Consider the following 24,799-nt stretch of genomic DNA (forward strand, 5'->3'; position numbering starts at 1 on the left):
AACCTTTAAAAAAGAGAGAGAGCAGCTTTTAAACTAGAACAAAGGGGAAAGCCGACAGTCGCTCAGCAACGCATGGTTCGGAGAGAGGTATCTTCAAAGGATACTAATGATGCATTAGAATTAGGGCATCCCGACAGTGAGGTTCCAATTATAAGAAAAGTAGTCCAAGTGCCTGTAACTAAAAACTCACCTGAGCTAAAAAATTCTAACTTATCCCTATCAATTAAAAAGCAGAATGAAAATACAAACAAAAACCAAACTTTGAAATGTTTGTATGCTAATGCCAAAAGTCTAAGAAGTAAGATGGGAGAATTAGAATGTATAGCTGTGAATGATGACATAGACTTAATTGGCATCTCAGAGACATGGTGGAAGGAGGACAACCAATGGGACAGTGCTATACCAGGGTACAAATTATATCGCAATGATAGAGAGGAGTACCCGGGAGGCGGTGTGGTGCTTTATATCCAGGATGGCATAGAGTCCAACAGGATAAACATCCTGCATGAGACTAAATGCACAATTGAATCTTTATGGGTAGAAATCCCTTGTGTGTCAGGGAAGACTATAGTGAAAGGAGTATACTACCATCTACCTGGTCAAGATGATGAGTCTGACAGTGAAATGCTAAGAGAAATTAGGGAAGCTAACCAAATTGGTAGCCCGGTAATAATGGGAGACTTCAATTACCCCAATATTGACTGGGTAAATGTATCATCGGGACACGCTACAGAGGATGGAATAAATGATAGCTTTATGGAGCAATTGGTTCAGGAACCGATGAGAGAGGGAGAAATTTTAGACCTAATTCTCAGTGGAGCACAGAATTTGGTGAGAGAGGTAACGGTGGTGGGGCCGCTTGGCAATAGTGATCATAATATGATCAAATTTGAATTGACTGGAAGGGGGACAGTAAGCAAATCCACGGCTCTCGTGCTAAACTTTCAAAAGGGAAACTTTGATAAAATGAGAAAAATAGTTAGAAAAAAACTGAAAGCAGCTACAAAAGTAAAAAGTGTGCAAGAGGCGTGGTCATTGTTTAAAAATACCATCCCAGAAGCACAATCCAGATGTATTCCACACATTAAGAAAGGTGGAAAGCAGGCAAAACGATTAACGACATGGTTAAAAGGGGAGGTGAAAGAAGCTATTTTAGCCAAAAGATCTTCATTCAAAAATTGGAAGAAGGATCCAACAGAAGAAAATAGGATAATGCATAAACGTTGACAAGTTAAATGTAAGACATTGATAAGACAGGCTAAGAGAGAAATTGAAAAGAAGATGGCAGTAGAGGCAAAAACTCACAGTAAAATTTTTTTAAAATATATCCTAAGCAGAAAGCCTGTGAGGGAGTCAGTTGGACTGTGAGATGATCGAGGGGTTAAAGGGGCACTTAGAGAAGATAAGGCCATCGTGGAAAGATTAAATGATTTCTTTTCTTCAGTGTTTACTGAAGAGTATGTTGGGGAGGTACCCGTACTGGAGAAGGTTTTCATGGGTAATGATTCAGATGGACTGAACCAAATCATGGTGAACCTAGAAGATGTAGTAGACCTTGTTTGATAAACTGAAGAGTAGTAAATCACCTGGACTGGATGGTATATACCCCAGAGTTCTGAAGGAACTAAAAAATGAAATTTCAGACCTATTAGTAAAAATTTGTAACTTATCATTAAAATCATCCATTGTACCTGAAGACTGGAGGGTAGCTAATGTAACCCCCATATTTAAAAAGGGCTCCAGGAGAGATCTGTGAAATTACAGACCAGTTAGCCTGACTTCAGTGCCAGGAAAAATAGTGGAAAGTGTTCTAAACAAAATTACAGAACATATAGAAAGACATGGTTTAATGGAACAAAGTCAGCATGGCTTTACCCAAGGCAAGTCTTGCCTCACAAATCTGCTTCACTTTTTTGAAGGAGTTAATAAACATGTGGATAAAGGTGAACCGGTAGACGTAGTGTATTTGGATTTTCAGAAGGCATTTGACAAAGTTCCTCATGAGAGGCTTCTAGGAAAAGTAAAAAGTCATGGGATAGGTGGCGATGTCCTTTCGTGGATTACAAACTGGCTAAAATACAGGAAACAGAGAGTAGGAATAAATGGACAATTTTCTCAGTGGAAGGGGGTGGGCAGTGGAGTGCCTCAGGGATCTGTACTGGGACCCTTACTTTTCAATATATTTATATATGATCTGGAAAGAAATACGAGGAGTGAGGTAATCAAATTTGCAGATGATACAAAATTGTTCAGAGTAGTTAAATCACAAGCAGATTGTGAAATTACAGGAAGACCTTGTGAGGCTGGAAAATTGGGCATCTAAATGGCAGATGAAATTTAATGTGGACAAGTGCAAGGTGATGCATATAGGGAAAAATAGCCCATGCTATAGTTACACAATGTTAGGTTCCATATTAGGTGCTACAACCCAAGAAAGAGATCTAGGCGTCATAGTGGATAACACATTGAAATCGTCGGTTCAGTGTGCTGCGGCAGTCAAAAAAGCAAACAATGTTGGGAATTATTAGAAAGGGAATGGTGAATAAAACGGAAAATGTCATAATGCCTCTGTATCGCTCCATGGTGAGACCACACCTTGAATATTGTGTACAATTCTGGTCGCCACATCTCAAAAAAGATATAATTGCGATGGAGAAGGTACAGAGAAGGGCTACCAAAATGATAAAGGGAATGGAACAGCTCCCCTATGAAGAAAGACTAAAGAAGTTAGGACTTTTCAGCTTGGAGAAGAGACAGCTGAGGGGGGATATGATAGAGGTGTTTAAAATCATGAGAGGTCTAGAACGGGTAGATGTGAATCATTTTTTTACTCCTTCGGATAATAGAAAGACTAGGGGGCACTCCATGAAGTTAGCATGTGGCACATTTAAAACTGATCGGAGCAAGTTCTTTTTCACTCAACGCACAATTAAACTCTGGAATTTGTTGCCAGAGGATGTGGTTAGTGCAGTTAGTATAGCTGTGTTTAAAAAAGGATTGGATAAGTTCTTGGAGGAGAAGTCCATTACCTGCTATTAAGTTGACTTAGAAAATAGCCACTGCTATTACTAGCAACGGTAACATGGAATAGACTTAGTTTTTGGGTACTTGCCAGGTTCTTATGGCCTGGATTGGCCACTGTTGGAAACAGGATGCTGGGCTTGATGGACCCTTGGTCTGACCCAGTATGGCATATTATTATGTTCTTATTTCCCTGACCAGTCTCTGTCTCTCTCTCTCACACAATCATTTCCCTGACCAGTCTCTGTCTCTCTCTCTCTCACACACAATCATTTTCCTGACCAGTCTCTGTGTCTCTCTCTCTCACACACAGTCATTTTCCTGACCAGTCTCTGTCTGTCTCTCTCTCACACACACACACACACACCAATTACCTCGCTGACCAGACAGTCTCTGTCTCACAAACATGCACCAGTCAACTTCCTGACAATCTCTGTCTCTCTCTCACACACATGCGCTCTCACTTACATACAAGCTCTCAATCACACACAAATGCTCTTGCTTCCATTCTACCACGACCTGCAAAACTGCCACTCATGCACCCAGGCACCCATTCTGCCACACACACACAAAGCTGCCACTCACGCACCCATTCTACCACAGGCATGCAAAGTTGCCACTCATACACATAGAAGCTCACATGGAGCCTCTTCTCATTGTTTGGCCCAATAAGCCTGGCCTCCACTTATCAGCCGCCTCTGGCGGCGTGCATCGTCTCTCCAGCCACCGCTGGCCTGGCCTCCAGTGGCGCACAGGGTCTCTTCACTCTTCAGCTGTTGCTGGCCTGGCCTACAGTGGCAGCACGCAGCATCTCTCTGCTCTTTGTTCCCACCTGCCTGGCTTCTGGCGGTGCACAGCATCTCTCCGCTCTTTAGCTGCCGCCGGCCTGGCCTCCGGCAGCGGCGCGCAGGGTCTCTCCACTCTTCAGCCACCGCTGGCCTGACCTCCAGCTGCAGCGCGCCGCATCTCTCCGCACTTCAGGCGCCGCCAGCCTGGCCTCTGGCGGTGGCAATCCCTTGCCAACTGCATCGGCCCTTCTGCCCCTGGGGAGAAGGGAAGCACAAGTGGAGCAGTGAATCGCTGGACTAGAGTATCAACGCTTTCTACGGTTCGCAGTTGTGGGATGCCATTATCAGTTTCTGACACTGCCTTTGGTCTGGCCACCACTCCCAGGACCTTTTCCAAGGTAATGGTGGTAGTTGCAGCAGAGATGAGAAAGGGTGTACTAGGATCTCATCCTATTTGGACGACTGACTGATTTGAGCCAAGTCACTGGAAGAGAGCCGCCTGGTGACATGAAAGGTGAGCTCCTTGTTGTAAGAGCTCGGCTGGGTGGTGAACCTGACCTAGAGTAGTCTTCAGCCTGCTCAGTCATTGGAATAGCTTGGGGTTCAGTTCGACATGAAGCAGGGTAAGGTTTTCCTGCCAGAGGCTCGTATTCAAAAGTTGATGTCACAGCTATGTCTATTGATGAGCACTCTGCGCCCAACTATATGGCTCTACCTACAGGTACTTGGTTTAATGGCGACAACCCTGGAAGTGGTACCATGGGCGAGAGCGCATATGAGTCTTCTTCAGCACTCCCTGTTGTCTCGGTGGAACCCACAGTTTCTGGACAATTCGATTTGGCTCCATCTGCCAATGGAGGTTTCCTTCCAACTGCAGTGGTTGCTACAGACGGATCATCTAAAGAATGCAATTTCCCTATTACCACCAGACTGGCTAGTACTGACGACAGACGCGAGCCTCTGTGGTTGGAGAGCTCACTGTCAGGAGCTGACAGCACTAGGATGCAGAAGAGTCTGGAACATCAATTGTTTGAAAGCCAGGGCAGTCCGGTTGGCAGTTCAGTGACAGGCTGCAGGGTCGAGCGGTCCAGATAATGTCAGACAACACAATGATTGTGGCTTGCATAAATCGGCAGGGAGGAACCAAGAGTCAACAAATGTTGCATGAGATAGATTAACTTATGGAATGGGCCAAACTGCATCTCCAAATGATCTCAGCCTCGCATAAAGCAGGAAAAGACAATGTAAGGGCAGACTTTCTCAACAGGGAAACTCTGGACCCAGGAGAATGGGCGCTATCAAATGAGGCGTTTCAGCTGATAGTGGATCGCTGGGGCCATCCATTTATAGACCTGCTTGCTATTTTTCGTAGTGCGAAAGTTGTGCGATTCTTCAGTCACAGGAGAGATCCAAAGTCCTTGGGTATCGATGCTTTTGTGCAGGACTGGCCGGAAGACAAGCTGCTGTACGCCTTTCCTCCATGGTTCATGTTGGGCAGATTAGTCCGAAGGATTGAGCGCCTCAGGAGGATGGTTCTTCTGGTAGTACCAGATTAGCCCAGAACACCATGGTATGCAGATCAGTGGCAGCTCCCGGTGGAATCACCCCTTCGGCTTCTGGTGCACAGGAATCTGTTGTAACTGGGGCCTGTCCTTCTCGAAACTCTGACTCTTTTTTTGTCTTACGGTATGGCCCTTGAGAAGGCTTGTTTGTTGAAGCATGGATATTCTTCTGCGGTGATTGCCACCTTGCTACAAGCTCGAAAGCTCCACTTCCTTAGCCTATGTGTTGGTTTGGCGAGTGTTTGAGGTTTGGTGTGAGGATCAAAGTGTTCTGCCTCGTTCAGTTAAGATCCTGCTCATTTTGGAAGTTTTGCAGGATGGGTTAAAAAGTTCTGGCCCTTAATTCCTTGAAGGTACAGGTAGCGGCTCTTGCATGTTTCAGTGGCCAGGGGAATGGTGAATCCTTATTGTCCCATCCTGATGTGTCCCATTTCTTGAGGGGAGTGAAACATCGGTGTCCTCCCTTGCGGTTAATGGCTTCTTTGTGGAGTCTTAACCTGGTGTTGGATTTCTTGGTGGGCCCTATGTTTTGGCCACTGCATAGCCTTTTCTTGTGGTTATTGACCTTGAAAACGGTGTTTCTGGTGGTGATTTGATCTGCTTGTCGAATTTCCGAGCTGCAGGCCTTGTCTTGCCAGGATCCATTCCTTCAGATGACTCCAGGAGCAGTACAGCTGCATACTGTTCTTTCATTCTTACTTAACGTGGTCTCGGATTTTCACTTGAATTAGTCCATTTTCTTACTGCTTTGGATAAGGAAAGAGATGGTTAAGATATTGCCTGTTGCATCCCTTGGATGTCAAGAGACATGTTGTGAGGTATCTGGAGGTTTGTAAAGTTTTCCGAAAGATGGATTGCCTGTTTGGCCTTCATGGTGGAGGAAAACAGGGTGAACCAACTTTGCAGGCTACACTAGCTTACTGGATTAAGGAGGTAGTCATGGCCGCTTATGTGGATTCTAAAAAGGCTTTGCCTTCTCAGGTTAAGGCTCATTCCACTAGGGCGGAGGTTAGGTTGTTGTCTCCCGTTGACATTTGCCGAGCTGCAACGTGGTCCTCCTTACATACCTTTTGCAGGTATTATCATCTGGATGTGCAGGCCAGGGAGGACGTGCAATGTTGACTGGACCGCAGGCAGTGTTCCACGCTATTCGGGAGTAGCTTGGTACAGCCCACTGATCCTGAATCCATCTATCTATATGCTAGGAAATGATAAATTACTACTTATCTGATAATTTCCTTTTCCTTTAGATGGATTCAGCTTCCCGTCCTTGGCTGTCGCCTGTGTGGCTATGTGTTTCAGGGGATTACTGGTAAGTGTTCATCCAGTCCCTAGACTAGTATGCATACATTCTTGCCTGAGTTCATTTTTTGTTGGTTGTATACAGAAATGATTGGCTGTTTTTAATCAACTTTTGCTAGTCTGTCCACAGTTGCTTTTGAAGAGAATACTGGCAGCCTGATGTCACTGCAGGACTATATATAATGTGACATCAGTTTGCTCTGTCTCCCATCTGCTGGTAGAGATGCATAACCCACTGGTCCTAAATCCATCTGTCCACCTTGTAGAAAAGGAAATTATCAGGTAAGTAGTAATTTCTCAGTATATTCCCATTTTGTTTTATCACTTCAAAGCAGATTACATTCAAATACTGTAGGTATTTCTCTGTCCCCAGAAGGCTCACAATCCTAAGTCTGTAGCTGAGAATCAAGCCATTGTTTTGTTCATGTTCTTTCTAAGACTTCATGCACATAAAGAGGAAAAGGCCCTCCATTCACTGAACTATAATAGGACCTTAGCCTATTATCTGAAGAGAACTCAACCACATTGTGAGGCTTCTTACCTTTTTGTCTCCTTCCATCATAGCAGATTGGGTGTGACGGTTGCCAAACACACATTGTCCAACTGACTAGCAAACTGAACATAACATAAGAAATTGCCATGCTGGGTCAGACCAAGGGTCCATCAAGCCCAGCATCCTGTTTCCAACAGAGGCCAAACCAGGCCACAAGAACCTGGCAAGTACCCAAACACTAAGAAGATCCCATGCTACTGATGTAATTAATAGCAGTGGCTATTCCCTAACTAAACTTGATTAATAGCGGTTAATGGACTTCTCCTCCAAGAACTTATCCAAACCTTTTTTGAACCCAGCTACACTAACTGCACTAACCACATCCTCTGGAAACAAATTTCAGAGCTTTATTGTGCATTGAGTAAAAAAAGACTTTTCTCTGATTAGTCTTAAATGTGCTACTTGCTAACTTCATGGAATGCCCCCCTTTGTCCTTCTATTATTCGAAAGTGTAAATAACCGATTCACATCTACTCGTTCAATGCCTTTCATGATCTTAAAGACCTCTATCATATCTCCCCTCAGCCGTCTCTTCTCCAAGCTGAACAGCCCTAACCTCTTCAGCCTTTCCTCATAGGGGAGCTGTTCTATCCCCTTTATCATTTTGGTTGCCCTTCTCTGTACCTTCTCCATCGCAACTATATATTTTTTGAGGTGCGGCGACCAGAATTGTACACAGAATTCAAGGTGCGGTCTCACCATGGAGCGATATAGAGGCATTATGACATTTTCCGTTTTATTCACCATTCCCTTCCTAATAATTCTTAACATTCTGTTTGCTTTTTTGACTGCCGTAGCACACTGATCCGACGATTTTAAAGTATTATCCACTATAATGCCTAGATCTTTTTCCTGGTTGGTAGCTCCTAATATGGAACCTAACATCGTGTAACTACTCCAAGGGTTATTTTTCCCTATATGCAACACCTTGCACTTGTCCACATTAAATTTCATCTGCCATTTGGATGCCCAATCTTCCAGTCTTGCAAGGTCCTCCTGTAATGTATCACAATCCGTTTGTGATTTAACTACTCTGAATAATTTTGTATCATCCGCAAATTTGATAACCGCACTCATCGTATCGCACATTGCTCTTGTCTGGCTGACTTTCAGATCAAAGATTTTGTCAAGACTTATTAAGTAAGAGCCATGGGCTACTTCAGTGGTTCACTTAAACACTGTGTCAGTCGAAGAAATCTGCAAAGCTGCACCTTGGTCATCGAGTCACACCTTCATATCTCACTGTTGTCTGGACAATCTCTCCAGAAGCGACAGTAGCTTTTGGCAAGCAGTTTTGCACAGACCGTTCACCCAGTAGACCACTCTTCGTAAGGAATCCGAATTGTTTTTTTCAGAAAGTGCACCACCATGCACTTGAGACTTCTCATGTTTATTCAGGCGTACTCCTCCTTAGCTTGGGATGTCCCTCATGTCATGGCTAGTTCAACCCTGCTTATCAATGGAGAGTACAAGTTTGCTTATTGTGAATGGTACTGTAGAGAACAGGATGAATTAGCCATGTGTTTGTCTTAACATTGTTTATGTTAATTTTGAAATCCAGTTAGGTTAACAAAGTTGTTATAGGCGGAATAGACATATTTTTAATAAATAAATACCTGTTCACCTCTTTGGAGAGTTGACTCCCTAGCTAAAGCATAGCTCTACAATTGACTTAAGAACTCATGAGGCAGTGCATGCACAGAAACTTCAGTGCATGCTCAGTAGTAAGCTAGGAAGATGGGTCCATTGGTGCTGTTGGATGATATCACTCACATTCCCTGGCTAATTCATCCTCCTGTCTATGGAGAACCTTGTTTATAGTAAGCAAATTTGCTATTCTTTTCAAGATGTTTCCAGTTTCTTTTTCTTGTATGCTTGGTACATTTATTGATTTTTCAGTTTGACTAGAATGTTAACATATCGGTAATCACTAGAGGATTTTTGATTGTGAGCCCTTAAATGATGATAGTCATCTTACAGTATGAGAAAGTAGATGTATCTTTTCAGTTTGGTTTCCTTTTCGGCGAGTTTGTTCGTTATTGTTCATGTGGCTATATATTGAATCTTCCATCTTGGATAAAATTGTAAAGTTAGTGTGTTAGTCGATTAACTTATGAGAAGAAAGTAATCATTTGCGGTATTTCAAGAAATTAAATTAACAGCTTAATTTGCTCCTTCCACTATTTATTTCCTTTGCTTGCCTCTAATGCACAAGCTGAGTAAAGACAGCGGGGCCTAATCCATGCCACTATTATCAAAATTAAAAATACCAAACCATGGAGAGCTCTGTATTTTTCTCCCTAGGACAGCAGACATGGGAAGTAGATGTCAAAAAAGGCCGCAATCATGGCAAATATATGCACTGTAAAATAATTAATTTTAAAAAGGGAATAGATTTATAGAAACATTTTCTTATACTAGTTTAAGTACTGCAAGGCTTAGGGCATTGTCAGTCAAGCCCATAAATGCAGCTGCATGAGAAAGATTGCACATCATACAGCAAATGTAGAAAAAATAAGGTGACTCTCTAAGGTTTTTTAGATTATTTTTGAAAGTAACTTAAAATTAGTATCTTCAAACATAAACAAAAATGAAAAACAAGAGTGATGCAGACCCATATTGATAACTTTTTAGTGTTTCTAAATTTGAGGATCTATATTGTTGGTTTACATTGGATATAATGACATTGCCAATTTTACCACATTTGGCCTCCTTCAATTTCAAAAAGTATATATTTTTTTGGAGTTACAGTCCACCATATGATTTATTTCAGGATATTTAATTATAATAGAACATTACAAAAACTAAATTTTTGTAGGAGTGCTTTTACAATGGGTTATGATTATACATTTTTCATTCCTGCTTTCAGTAATTTGATTGTACTGTGTGTATGAACAAAACATTTTTCACGCTTGTTTTTCATTTTTGTTTATTTTTTTAAGCTATTATTTTTTTTTACTTTCAGAAACAAGATGATGGGTCACATTTGTTATGTAGAGGTCAATATTCAAAAGCTATTTAGATGGATAACAAAGTTAGCCAAATAACAAGTTTTGGTATATTCAACCTTTATCCGGCTAGATTAGCTTGCTAAAAATTAGCTGGATTAAAAAAAAGAGGCTTTCCAGGGGTGTAACTGGGAGGAGCTAACCTAGCCAAATAAGTAGCAATATTCAAACTTATCTGGTTAACTTTAAACTTATCTGGGTATATTCAACGTCACTCCTGCACCAGAGAATATCTCGGCTAAGTTAGCTGGATAGTAGACGAATAAGTCCTTTCTGGCTAATTTACTTAGCCGGCTGTGTCTGAATATTGACTTCGTAATGTATAAAACTTGGAGGGCTTCTTTCTTTTGTGCCTCCCCTTTTTTTTTGTTTTTTTGTTTTTTTTTACCATGTGAACACCATGCAGCAAAAAAACCCCTCAAAAATAATAATAAATAAACCAAGCAGGTTCATGTTTTAAGCCCTGTTCCATACTTTTGCTGATGTTTGATAGCTTTTAAATTAATTTTATAACATAATTTGAGATTCTAAAGGATTAGTCCCCAGGTGGAAATACCAGAAGCATTATAGTTGCTTAAAGACAGTGTTTCTCAACCAGTGTGCCATCAGACATGAGCAGGTGTGCCACAGAAAACAGTCATCTTTGCCTACTGCTCACATCCAGACCATCACCTGGGTTGTGCTCTCAGCAACTCAAAGCAGACACCAGCAGTGGTTCTTAAACATGCATAATCATACATGCCTCTTCTTTGTAGCTACAGCATCAGCATGTGGTAATTAATGGGCAGCATGCAGGGCATGAATAGCTTGCCCCTGCTTTGTGCAGCACACATGATACACACAGCATCAACTTCTAAGCTGCCTCTTTTGAATTCTTCCAGCCTTTGTCCTATCCCTAGGCTTAATGAGATGGGGAGTGTGGTCACTGAGCACTGGATGTGACTCACTCTGAGTGTTGGGAGCAGCGTAGTGGAAGAGCTGTGGCAACAAAATGTGGCAGTCAAGGTAACTAACCAAACCAGCTGCCCACATCACGTGAACGTCTCCCTTCTACAGCATTTGTAAATAGAAGGAACCGGTCCATTGTGATGGGTTCATATGTGTCTCTACCCCCTCTCTGCCCTGGTTTTAAATTTGGAAGAGATTGGTGTGTCTTTCATTGTTTCACTAAGCTCTTCTTTTGGCCAAAGGCATCTTCTCTATTTCCACACTGCTTGCTCTGTGGAGGTTGGCATGCTTCTCAATTTATATTTGTTAGTGCATATGTAGCTTGAGCTTGAAAAGGTTTGGGAAACTGACTTAAGGTAATAATGTTAGCACTTCACAAAGTGCTTCTTTAATATGTAGTAGATACCTTATAATGGTGACCTGCATTCTAAGAGATATCTTTGTAAAAATGCTTGTTTTTAAGTTTTCTTTTAATTTTATTTCAGCGCTGCATTACTTTCCTGAATATCAGTGGTTGGTGGACTTCACGGTGATAGCTACATTGGTGTATGTAATAACTGAAGCTTACTACAGTATGATGATGCCATCGCAAGAAACTAATATCAGCATTGTCTGGTGTGTCCTTGTTCTAGCATTTGCAGTGTATCCTTTTTCATTGATTCTTTTCTCCTGTATTAAAAATGAGTAATGGTTCAACTTGCACTTTTCACTTCTGTAGTTTTCAAATAAAAACATTTACTGTATGCGACTGGTTAAGCAGTAATAAATAATAGTGTTGCTTAAATATCCACCTATGCATTTTCTAGAAGTTAGTACCCCATGATGAAGAAATAGGGATTGGGTACTATTCTTAACAACATCAAATTTTTTATAGAATTTTTATGAAAATGTGTTTCCCTGTGCTATGGTAATTGCTGTAGTTGAAATTAATGCTTTCCACAATGATCAGTTAGCAAGCAGAACCAAACTGTATGATTATAATCACTAGAAACACTGCAAAAGAGTTAAATTAATGTTTTATGTTGCAACTTGTTTTATTTTCACATGAGATATAATCAGTGTGGTTTAAAAATCTACAAATGACGTGTGAATGATGTTATACCTTTGCTAGACTAGCTCTCTGTTATGTAGACTTGTAAAAAGAAAATCAGTCAAGCAGTTGCCTAAGAAAGGGACATTTCATAGATTCAAAGCTTACATTTTCAAACATTTGTTCTCCTAGGACAAGCAGGATGGTAGTCCTCACACATGGGTGACATTATCAGTTGGAGCCCGGCACGGAAAAACTTTTGTCGGAGTTTCAAGAAACTTTGGCTGGCACACTGAGCAGGCCCAGCATGCCACCATACCTGCGTCTATGCGGAGTCTCTCTTCAGTCCTTTCTTTTCTGCGGAGGTGGAGATCGTGCTCTTTGGTCGGAAAACTTGTGTTTTCTTCGAAAAAGTTTTTCCCTTCGCATATTTTTTCCTGCGCTGGATCTCTCTTTGGTCTCCTCGGGTTCTTCTCTGTCGGTGAGAACATAAGAACATGCCATACTGGGTCAGACCAAGGGTCCATCAAGCCCAGCATCTTGTTTCCAACAGTGGCCAATCCAGGCTACAAGTACCTGGCAATTACACAAAAACTAAGTATATCCCATGCTACTGATGCTAGTAATAACAGTGGCTATTTTCTAAATTAACTTGATTAATAGCAGGCAATGGACTTCTCCTCCAAGAACTTATCCAATCCTTTTTTAAACCCAGCTACACAAACTGCACTAACCTCTTTAGTCTTTCCTCATAGGGGAGCTGTTCTATCCCCTTTATCATTTTGATCGCCCTTCTCTATACCTTCTCCATCACAACTATATCTTTCTTGAGATGCGGAAACCAGAATTGTAGACAGTATTCAAGGTGCGGTCTCACCATAGAGCGATACACAGACATTATGACATCCTCCGTTTTATTCACCATTCCCTTCCTAATAATTCCTAACATTTTGTTTGCTTTTTTGACTGCCACAGCACACTGAGCCAACGATTTCAAAGTATTATCCTCTATGACGCCTACATCTCTTTCTTGGGCGGTAGCTCCTAATATGGAACCTAACATTGTGTAACTACAGTATGGGTTATTTTTCCCTATGTGCATCACCTTGCACTTATCCACATTAAATTTTATCTGCCATTTGGATGCTCAATTTTCCAGTCTCACAAGGTTCTCCTGCAATTTATCACAATCTGCTTGTGATTTAACCACTCTGAATAATTTTGTATCTTCTGCAAATTTGATTACCTCACTCGCTGTATTCCTTTCCAGATTATTTATAAATATATTGAAAGGTACGGGTCCTAGTACAGATCCTTGAGGCACTCCACTGTATACCCTTTTCCACTGAGAAAATTGTCCATTTAATCTTACTCTCTGTTTCCTGTCTTTTAACCAGTTTCTAGTCCACAAAAGGATATCGCCACCTATCGAGTGACTTTTTACTTTTCTTAGAAGCCTCTCATGAGGAACTTTGTCAAATGCCTTCTGAAAATCCAAATACACTATATCTACCGGTTCACCTATATCTACATGTTTATCACCCCTTTTCTCTTCTCCCATATCTGCTGGTCGTCATGCCCTTGAGGTCTCTGTGTACCTCATGGCTGCCTCGGGCTTTCGCTGATGCCCCTAGTGCCCCCGGACTTATGTCTCTAATGGATCCACATGAAGTGTGCGTCCTCTGCCTGGGGGCATCGCATGCTGTCCGCGGCTGCGAATTATGTGCCCAGATGACCCCCGTTGGGCTGTTGGGCCAGGCTGGATATAATGGAGAAGGTATGTGGCTCGGGCAAATCCAAGCCCTCTATGCCTGTGTCTGCGCCCTCAACACCTAGGGAGCAAGAGGAACCGATTGCCCTCGATCACCACCCCTGCCCTGAAGCTCTTGGGGCAGAGGGGCTCCAAGGATCGGCTGGTCTCGGTGTCCTTGAAATCCTGAACATCCGAGTCATCTTCATCATCCTTGGCACTGAGGAAAGACTGGGTTGAGCACCATGAGAGATCCCGCAAACAACACCGATCCCCCATCTGAGCACGGGACCAGGCATGTGAGGACCATGGCGCTTGTTGCCTTGCTACTTAAGTTGCCTCGAAACGAGGAGGCCCGAACCTCCCTCGATGTTTGTGTTCCAGGCCGTCCATACTGATTCCGGTGCTGGACACCCAGTGCCTCCAGGTCCGCATCTAGGTGTCCCCATCAACTCCGGACCTCCTGATTTGGTGGACGTCTCCATTCAACCTAGAGCAGGGTATTCCCTTTCAGGCACCCTCGCCTCAGGTTGTGCTGACCACGGATGCGTCTCACCTGAGGTGAAGAGCCTACGTTGATGGCCTCCGTACTTAGGGTTTCTGGTCTGCGTTGGAGTCGCAGTTCCAGATAAACCTCTTGGAATTGAGGGCAATCCGGTATGCCCTATGGGCCTTCCGGGATTGCTTGGCCAACAAAGGTCATCCTCGTTCAGACAGACAACTATGTTACCATGGTGGTACCAGGTCCTTCCTCCTTTGTCAGGAGGCAGTGCAAATCTGGAGCTGGGCACTGGTGCAAGGGATGCTTCTCCAGGCCGTTTACCTGGCGGGCATAAAGAACGCCCTAGCAGACCGGTTGAGCCGCACCTTCCAACCCTCACGAGTGGTCCCTGAAACAGGAGGTAGCGGATCGGCTTTTCCGTCTCCGTGGGAACCCCATTCGCCGCCTCCAGCAACAAGAAGGTGGCCTGGTACTACTCTCTGGCCAGATCGGATGACGTGCCACCCATGCACGCCTTTACAATCCATTGAGGGACGGGCCTCCTGTTTGCCAGTCTGCCTCTTCTATTAATGTTGAGGACTCTCCTGAAACTTCGCCAAGACCGATGATCCATGATCTTTGTCGCCCCACATTGGCCACGGCAGGTATGGTTCCCGCTTCTGCGGCAACTGTCCAGGAAGAACCTGATCAATCTGGGGACGGCTCCAGACCTCCTCTCCCAGGATCATAGCATACAGCGCCATCCCAACCTCCGTGCCCTGTCCCTTATGGCATGGATGTTGAAAGGTTGATCCTGCAACCCCTGGCCTTTTCAGAGGACGTGACCAGGGTCCTGGTGGCTTCCAAGAAGCCATCCACCAGGAAGTCTTATGCATTGAAGTAGAAGAGCATATGGTGCGAGCAAAAGGGTCTCTATCCCTTCTCTTGCCCTGTAGGACATCTCCTGGACTATATTCTGCACCTTTCGGAGGCAGGTCTTAAAACCAACTCCATGTGAGTGCACTTCAGCACCATATGTGTGTACCATCAAGACGTGGACGGTTCGCCCATCTTGGTGCAGTCTATCGTAGGACGGTTCATACAAGGGCTACTTCAGCTGGGCCTCCACTGTGACCCCCTGCATTCTCATGGGACCTGAATGTGGTACTAGCCCAGCTGATGAAAGCCCCATTTGAGCCGCTGTGTTCGTGCGCTCTCAAGCATTTGATATGGAAGGTGGATTTCTTGATAGCGGTCACATCGGCACGCAGGATCAGTGAGCTGCATACCTTAGTGACTTATTCACCCTTTACTAGATTCTTTCATGACAGGGTGGTTCTGCACATGCAGCCCTCGTTCCTGTGCAAGGTGGTTACAGACTTCATCTTAATCAGTCTGTGTGCTGCCTGCTTTCTTTCCCTGGCCTCATGCTGGCCAGGGAGAGAGAGAGGGCTCTGCACAAACTGGATTGTAAGAGGGCCCTGGGCTTCTACCTGGACCATATGGCAGGCCACAGGCTATCCACCCAGCTGTTTATCTCATTTGACTCCATGGCCGTTACTAAGCAGACTCTTTCCATCTGGATAGTGGACCTTATCTTTCTACTATGACTAGGTGGGCCTGCACCTGGAGGTCCCCACCACGGTGCACTCCATAAGTGCCATGGCAACCTCTGTAGCCTGCCTGCATGCAGTTATGTTGGGAGAGATCTGCAGAGTATGACATGGAGTTAGCTTCACACTTATCCTGTGCATTATTGTCTGGACAGGGATGACCGGCAGGATAGCAGATTCGGCCAGTCTGCCTGCGAAACCTTTTTCAGCTGTGAACCCAATTCTTCCACCAAGGGCCCCTGGTTTTTTGTTCAGGTTGTCCCTGCGATTACCACCAGCACCTCTGTTGTTGCCGTTGGCACCTGGTTTGGTGTCTGTTTGTTCCGCTGGTTCGGGTCCAGTCAGTAGCTAGGGATTCACCCATGTTTGAGGACTATCATCCTGCTCGTTCTAGGAGAAAGCACAGTTGCTTACCTGTAAACAGGTGTTCTCCTAGGACAGCAGGATGTTAGTCCTCACGAAACCTGCCAGTTGCCCCGCAGAGTTGGGTTCTTCTAGTTGATTTGTTCTTTTCTTATATCTATGTACACGACTGAAGAGAGACCCCGCGTGGACACAGGGATGGTGGCATGCTGGGCATGCTCAGTGTGCCAGCCAAAATATTTCTAGAAACTTTGGCAGAAATTTTTCCATGAGGTAAACAAAGAAGGTAGATCAAAAGTACTTAAAATTCTTTATTGGAGTAAAAATAAGTTGCCCAATGATTGTCTGGCTCTGGCCAAGTTTCGCCCACATAGAGGGGGCTGCTTCAGGGCCTACAAGATGTAAAACAACATATAAATAGCATATACAAACATACATAAAACATATAAAATCCCATATAAATAACAAAAATATGAAGACATAAAAAGGAGAATAATAACATATATGTAAATAAACTACATATAAAATGACCAAACTAAAACAAGTGTGGACATCAAATATATAAATAAATAATGTAAACAGCTGAGAGAGGAAAAAACATATATGTACATAAAGACTGTGGCACCAAAGTGAAGGCTAATAAAAAGATTAAATACCTGTGTGAGCAATATATTGTTCAAAAGGTGTCGTTGCAGAGTGTAGTGAACTATAATCATCTATTGGGTTCCTTGATATGGCACAAATGAAAAACATATTAAAATTAATTACTAATAGGAAAACCATGAACAAACAAATTGTTCTTAATGTAGTGCTTAATATTAAATTTTGATTACTAATAAAAAATAAAATAGCTTTTAATAATTAGTTTTTAATATGGTCCTAAATGTTATATCTTTTATGCTATATTAATTTTATATATATTTACCTGCTCTTGATTTTATTCAAGATAAATACTCTTTTGTCTGAGTTCCTGTTATATCAACCATTCTAGATGCGCATGACTACATGTAAATAATAAATTGAAAAAAATGAGGGAAATTATTTAGCAAAAATTCTGAAATGCCAAAAGAGTAACATAATTAAGATGGCAAAAAATATATATTCTAATATGATGGTCAAAATGAAAATTACAAAATAAAGCTGATTCTATAATGATGTTAAGCACAGTAAAGAATGGACAAGAACTCACCTTTTTCATCACACAGTACTTTGAATACATTGCGTTTTTTAGGTGCTCCCCACTCGCACCATCCATATTGTTTCACTTTTTAAAAATTTTGATTGACATCTATTTTGGCGCCAAACACAGTATTTAAACTTCTGTTTCTGGTCATAATTTTTTCAACGCTATGGGTTCCATTGCAGCAAAGGAGATTCCAGCGGTCATTCGATTAGGTAACTCCAATGAAATATTTGTTTGATTTTTGTGTATTTTTCCTGCTACTCTGAATGCATTATACTCTCGTTGCCCTTTGCCTTAGTTTGTTTATTTATTGCCCTATGCGCTCTGCATTACCATTAGTATTCTTGCAGTTTTGGAACAGCACATTGTTACCCAGGTAGAGAGTCCATCAAGCTAGTTTGAGAGAACATTGTACAAATCTCATCATTGTGTGAGTTTCCTCACTCTGAAGGACATCAAATCTTCACAAGAGCGTACTGTTCTGTTCTTACACCTCACTCTGCATGTAAAAGTGGCCCTTAACCCCCCTACACTACTACCTAAACCTCACTTGAGTTATTAGGTGGGCATCCTATAGAGAGATAAATAGCTACCACGTCCCTAGCGCCTCTTTTTTGACGGAAGCGGCGGCTGTCAGCAGGTTTGACAGCCGCCGCTCAATTTTGCTGGTGTCGGTTCTCGAGCCCGCTGACAGTCATGGGTTCGGAAACCGGATGCCGGCAAAATGGGCCAGCCGCGGGTCCATTTTAAATTTTTAAATTTTTTTTTATTTTTAAACTTTCGGGACCTCTGACTTAATATCGCCATGATATTAAGTCGGAGGGTGACTGCTTTTCTGTGCACTTTCCCGGTGCCCGGAGAAATTAGCGCTAATTTCTGAAAGCAAAATGTGCGGCATGGCTGCACATTTTGCTTTCTGAATCGCGCGGGAATACCTAATAGGGCCATAACATGCATTTGCATGTTGCGGGCGCTATTAGGTTCGGGGGGGTTGGATGCGCATTTTGGACACGCTATTACCTCTTACTGAATAAGGGGTAAAGCTAGCGCGTCCAAAACGCGCGTCCAAATGCCAGCTAACAATGCGCTCCGTTGGAGCGCACTGTACTGTATCGGCCTGTTTGCAAGTAGGAAAAAGCAATTATGTAGGTATTAGCACAAAGTGTAAAAAGTTAATGCAATGTGTGCTAACATAGCACACATTGCGATAATTAAGCAATTACCATAACACGCCCCTTTTTCTATTGCATGAGATATTTACAGCAAATTGATAAATCTAGGCCAAAGTGAGGTATTTTACTAGCCATGCTAGTTAAATACCTCACCTCGTTCTCACACACACAGAACTGACCTTCACCAAGTACAGAAAGACCGCAAATTGCAAATAGAGACAGAAAATGGAATGGAAACCCAAAAAAGCCACTCTGCATGCAGTGCAAACCTGGAGAAATGGAAACAGAGAGATAGCACCTAACATACTCCCAGGATCTACAATAGTGCACACATACCATTCCACACAATAAATAAGTTACACTTTCATTATGGCATGCACTCAAATGGAACAACCCTGCTTATGAAAAGGCAACACTATAAGTATTAAATCAGGCCCTAAACACCAATGCACCTCCAGTTAGGAAAACAGAACAAGCCAAGCTGCTGTAGAGCTCCACACAAAAATTATTGTAAAACTATACTAATAAATGTTTCAAAACAGCTGATGAACAGAACAACATCTAGCAATTAAAAACAATTAAAAACTCTTAAAATTATTAAAAATTATCCAAACACTAATAAAATATTTCAAAACAGCAGACACATAACATAATACCCCATAATTAAAATGGCAGTCAATCAAGAGCTTAAAAAGCCATCTTAACTTACTTTCTCCAGCAGCTTTCCTACTCCTTTTCCTTGCAGGCCAATAGCACTCACCAGAAGCAGCAGTGGCTGCTGAAGCTCTGTCCTCATGGTCCTCTTTCTTAGGGACCAGTCAGTCTCTCTCTCTCTCTCTCTCATCACACCCTCAGGACCAGTTTCTCTCACAGACCAATTATCTCCCTGACCAGTCTCTCTCTCACACACATACATGTCACCTTCCTGACCAGTCTCTCAATCACAAAATTCTCTCTCTCTTTCTAACTTACACACAGGCTTTCAATCACATGCATGTTCTCTTTATCTCACTTACACACAAGCTCTCGACCACACACATGCTCTCTCTCTCTCTCTCACTTATACACTGGCTGGCTGACTGTCTCACTCCCACTCTGTTCCTCCCCCAGAGCATAAATGGTAGCTGGAGCAGCCTCCTCCCCCACGGCCCAAGAAAGAAGAATTCCATTGACAGTGGGGACTAACGCTGCTGTCTCCCTTGCTGATTCCTGGCTGCTTCTGATTTTGCTTGAGGCCGATGCTGCCATTGCTTTTCAATGCAGCATGGCCTTTTCTTCCCACGCGTCCCGCTACACATGCTCTCATACACAACACATTTCCTCATGCCAAGGCATCTCTCCAAATTTCCTTTCTCTGCCACCAGCAGCTCTACCAGGGCCCCTCTCTTGCCTTTATTTCTTCAGCTGCTGGCCCTCTCTCTTTTCCTTCCTTTCTTTTTTTCAGCTGCAATGGTCCCTCTGGGTCTCACCCTTTCTACCACTGCTGCCTCCACCCTCCAGGTGTGAGACCCATCCCTTCCCTTTCATTCACCCTTCTCCCCTCCTTTCTTTCCGCAATCCGCACCATTCTCTTTGCTCCATCCATCTCTTTCCCTCCCCCTCTCACACTGCCTTTCATTCACACCTTTCCCTTTCCATGTACCTCACTCATCCTTTTCTTACCCTCTCATTCCTTCCTCTACTCTCTCATTCCAACCTCTCCCCACCCTTGCCTTCCTCGCCTGCTTGGTCCAGCCAGGTCTTCTTTGGTGTGACCTTGCCTCCCAGTCAGTGTCTGTGCTCCTAAAGTACCCCATTGTTCTTTTTCTATGGGTGAGGCTTGGCCTCCCCATTGCGCAACCAGTAGTGGTTCGCCTGATGCCACTTTCCCTTCCTTTCCCCATTAACCCACAGCTTCTTACCCTTTCCACTTACATCTTCATCCCTTTTCCCTCCGACCCCTCTCACGTTCCCTGTCTTTCCCCTCTCACCTCATCCACAACCCCTTTCCTCTTCCTCAGCCCTCTCCACTCCCTCTTTTTACTGGCAAGCTTTTGCTCTGCAGACAGAGCGTGGAAACCCAACCAGCGCACCATTATTCGTTTTGTTGGAGGGACCTGGTGTGTCATCAGATTGCACTGCCACAGCCACGCAAAACTCTCTGCCTGTCGGGCAGTCAACAAATCATCCCATGATTTGTCCTACCAGTGGGGGTGGGAACCTCACCAGCACATAGCTAAACCGCTCCACTTGCTTTCATGAACACTGCTGCCGTGCCCCTCCAAGCTTGAATGTGCTGATAGCCAGGGCAGGAACAGTTACCAGTGCTCATCGAACAAATGAGTGCTTCTCGCTGGGGTGGAGGAGAGGGAAGGAAGATCAGTGGGAGACCAGGCAGTGCGTGACATACCTGCTGGTGCTTGGTGACACACTGAGAACCACTGGCCTAGAGCTCTGTTGATGACAGTCATAGTGGTGCAGCAGGGGTTATATGGCACATTATTACAAAACTTCCTTGTTTTTTATGGAACCCTGCAGAGTGCTTCTTTCATTGACTATATTTGACGTACTCAAGTGATTAGGTACCTTTGGAGTCCATATTCAGTGGCATTTAGCCAGATAACTTGTGTTATCTAGATAAATGCTGACTTTTGAATATTTTTGCCACTTTTCCAGCTAATGGTTAGCTGAATAACTCATTATCCTACTAAAATTTAGCTGACTAACATAGGGACATTCCGGGGCACAGTTAAGTTAGCTGATTAAGTTGTATAGCTAATTCTGGTCGTGCCATAGAGTCGTGATAAAGTTATCAGTTGGTTCTATTCAAAGGTGCGGCTGTATCACTAAATATCCCACCAAAGTTTGCTCAATAAGTTTATCTGGCTAACTTTGCAAGCCAGGCAATTGCTAAATGTTATTTACTTTGTTTTAAAGTTTAGATGCCATAAAGTGACAAGAATCTACCAAAATGATAAGGGGAATGGAACAACTCCCCTATGAGAAAAGACTAAAGAGGTTAGGACTTTTCAGCTTGGAGAAGAGACGACTGAGGGGGAATATGATAGAGATGTTTAAAATCATGAGAGGTCTAGAACGGGTAGATGTGAATCGGTTATTTACTATTTCGGATATTAGAAAGACTAGGGGGCACTCCATGAAGTTAGCATGGGGCACATTTAAAACTAATCGGAGAAAGTTCTTTTTTACTCAACGCACAATTAAACTCTGGAATTTGTTGCCAGAGGATGTGGTTAGTGCAGTTAGTATAGCTGTGTTTAAAAAAGGATTGGATAAGTTCTTGGAGGAGAAGTCCATTACCTGCTATTAAGTTCACTTAGAGAATAGCCACTGCCATTAGCAATGGTAACATGGAATAGACTTAGTTTTTGGGTACTTGCCAGGTTCTTATGGCCTGGATTGGCCACTGTTGGAAACAGGATGCTGAGCTCGATGGACCCTTGGTCTGACCCAGTATGGCATTTTCTTATGTTCTTAATCTAATTGCTAGGTTATTGAATGACAGAGTTAATGGAAATTTACCTTTAGGTAAGTGTAATATAGCACAAGCAGTCTGAAGTTTTTTTTTCAAATGCTTTATTTGCAGTGCAGAAAATACTTAGAGTCTGCTTACTCTTAGCAACACAACTTCAAGCTAAAACATTCAAAGTCTTCTCATTGGAAGCTGGCCAGCTATGTTAAAGGGCCTGCCTTTTCCTTCTTACTCACAGTTTAGAGGAGCTGCCATCTCCTGGAGTCCCAGGGGCCTATCTTCCTTCCCCTAGGGTTGTAGGCTTAATCCTGCTCTCAGGATCACACCCTTAGAGCTACCTGGTTGCCTTATACTTTTTAAGGTAAACCAGGCCAAATACCTTGTCCAGCACTAGTTAAGGAGGGTTTTCAGGGACACTATAGTGATAATAGAATTTGCTGACTTTGATCATTCTTCCCATAGAGTCACCATCACTGCCATGCACTATTGTTATGATTGGCGCCTCACAGGACAGCCCGCGAGCCACCTCACTCACCCCAACACTGCTGACAGACCCTGATTCACACATGGCAGGAACGCTGCCAAGAGCGGCATGGTCCACCGCCATGCTGCCAACTCCCCGTTTCCGCCTAGGCACATGCGTGCCCTATGTCGCTACCCTTAAAGGGCCCATGGCGAGAGGACAGCCATGGTGCCCTTCCATGACTATTTAAAGCTCCTCCTGAGTAGCCTCAGATACCTCAACAATGGGTCTCCTGGAGTACCTTGGTCTTCAGTGCATCTTGCTTTGCCTTGCCTTCATTCCTGTGTTCTTGCGTTCCATGTTCCTAACTTCTCCTGACCCGTTGCCTTGGTCTGCTGTTCCTTCCTCCCAAGTTTTGTCCTCACCCAACCTTGCCCTTCTCCATATCTCTGTCCTTATATTGTCTCCCCCTAGTTTGATTTCCCAGATTCTGATCCTGCCTTGGGCCTGAGTCATTTTTGCCTGCTGCCTGCCCCGACCTCTAGCTTGTCTTGTGTCCATTGTCTGCTGCCCACCCTGAGCTTCGCCTGGTCTTGGACTCTTATTCTCTGGCTCGCCCTAGGAATCCATGAGAAACCAAAGGCTCAATGTGTAGGGGAAGGAGGCGGGTATAGGCAAAGCTCTTGCCTGTCCTGCCACAGGGTATGTCCACCAGCTGTTGGTGTGGACCTAGCGGGCTTGCTCACTAGGTAGGCTGCGCCAACCACATCACAGTACCAAAGGTTTACCTTCAATGAAGGGGTTACAAATGTAAAAACTTGGAGGATAAATATACACATTTCAATACATTTTAGGTTCAATGGCACCTAGCATTCTCTTCTCTCTTTGGGGGTCATTCTTCAATTTGTGTTAGGCCATTATGCGATAACGCCATAAGCTCTCGATAATCAGCACATCACAAATTACGTATGCAAGTTTTAAATTTCTTGTGAAGGGGGAGGAGTTAGGGTAGGGTTAAGGCAAATTAGGGGCTGGTCGCTCTGTGAGCAGTGAAGTATCGCACGTTAGCGTGGGGAATTTCGCTGGAAATATCTACAGCTTTTTCCAGGGCACTACGGGGAAAAAGGTTAATACGGCGGCCGATATCGCGGCGGTCGATGCCACACCGCCGCTTTCCATATTTTATGGATGCGATGTGGCAGGCTGCATATTTGCCTAGCCACATTCCTTTTTCCAACATGTACAATATCTTTGCTATAAATATAGCATTTTGAAGAATCTAGGCCTTTGTTAGGACTTACTGATTTTCAGATCAGAAGTTTTCCTTGCACTCTTGAAAAAGTAATGAAAAGTCTATTTTCTGCAAAGCATAGAAATTTATTGAGGAAGCAGAGTGCAAAAAATATTTTCGTTTCTTTTTTCCTTATTCTTATAAAACTGGTGACAGAAAGCCCAACCTCCACGTTAGGGCATTGGCTTATTCAATTTGTAAATGGTTTCTGAATACTTGTTACACTGAAGATATTACAAACAATTACAAGCATCTAGTACCTAGAGATTTAGAATGAGTACTTTTTCAGTTGTCTGTTCCCACTGGAAGCATGTAACTTTCACTTTAGGATCCCTTTTTTCAATAACGGATGTTTAATTGGTGAAATATCAATCTCTCAGGGTTACATTATTTTAGTGAGTTTAATGTCAATATTTCCAAAGTAGTTTAGTAAAGAACATGCCAAACTGGGTCAGACCAAGGGTCCATCAAGCCCAGTATCCTGTCTCCAACAATGGCCAATCTAGGCCATAAGAACCTGGCAAGTACCCAAAAGCTAAGTCTATCCCATGTTACTGTTGCTAGTAATTGCAGTGGCTATGTTCTAAGTCATCTTAATAGCAGGTAATGGACTTCTCCTCCAAGAACTTATCCAATCCTTTTTTAAACACAGCTATACTAACTGCACTAACCACATCCCCTAGCAACAAATTCCAGAGTTTAATTGTGCGTTGAGTGAAAAATAACTTTCTCAGATTAGTTTTAAATGTGCCCCATGCTAACTTCATGGATTGCCCCTTAGTCCTTCTATTATCCGAAA

At 43.3% G+C, this 24,799-nt stretch overlaps 1 protein-coding gene across 3 annotated transcripts in view; it reads left to right on the forward strand.

The window, feature by feature from the left end:
- TMEM161B (transmembrane protein 161B) overlaps positions 1-24,799 on the forward strand; it is a 248,632-nt gene that overhangs the window by 116,377 nt on the left and 107,456 nt on the right. For all 3 annotated transcript variants that reach the window (XM_029573644.1, XM_029573628.1, XM_029573636.1), the window contains exon 5: positions 11,668-11,824. In XM_029573644.1, the coding sequence (XP_029429504.1) occupies positions 11,668-11,824 (157 nt within the window). The remainder of the gene's footprint in view (positions 1-11,667; positions 11,825-24,799) is intronic.

Source organism: Rhinatrema bivittatum, chromosome 1 (assembly GCF_901001135.1).
Source record: "Rhinatrema bivittatum chromosome 1, aRhiBiv1.1, whole genome shotgun sequence".
In the NCBI taxonomy this organism is placed as follows: domain Eukaryota; kingdom Metazoa; phylum Chordata; class Amphibia; order Gymnophiona; family Rhinatrematidae; genus Rhinatrema; species Rhinatrema bivittatum.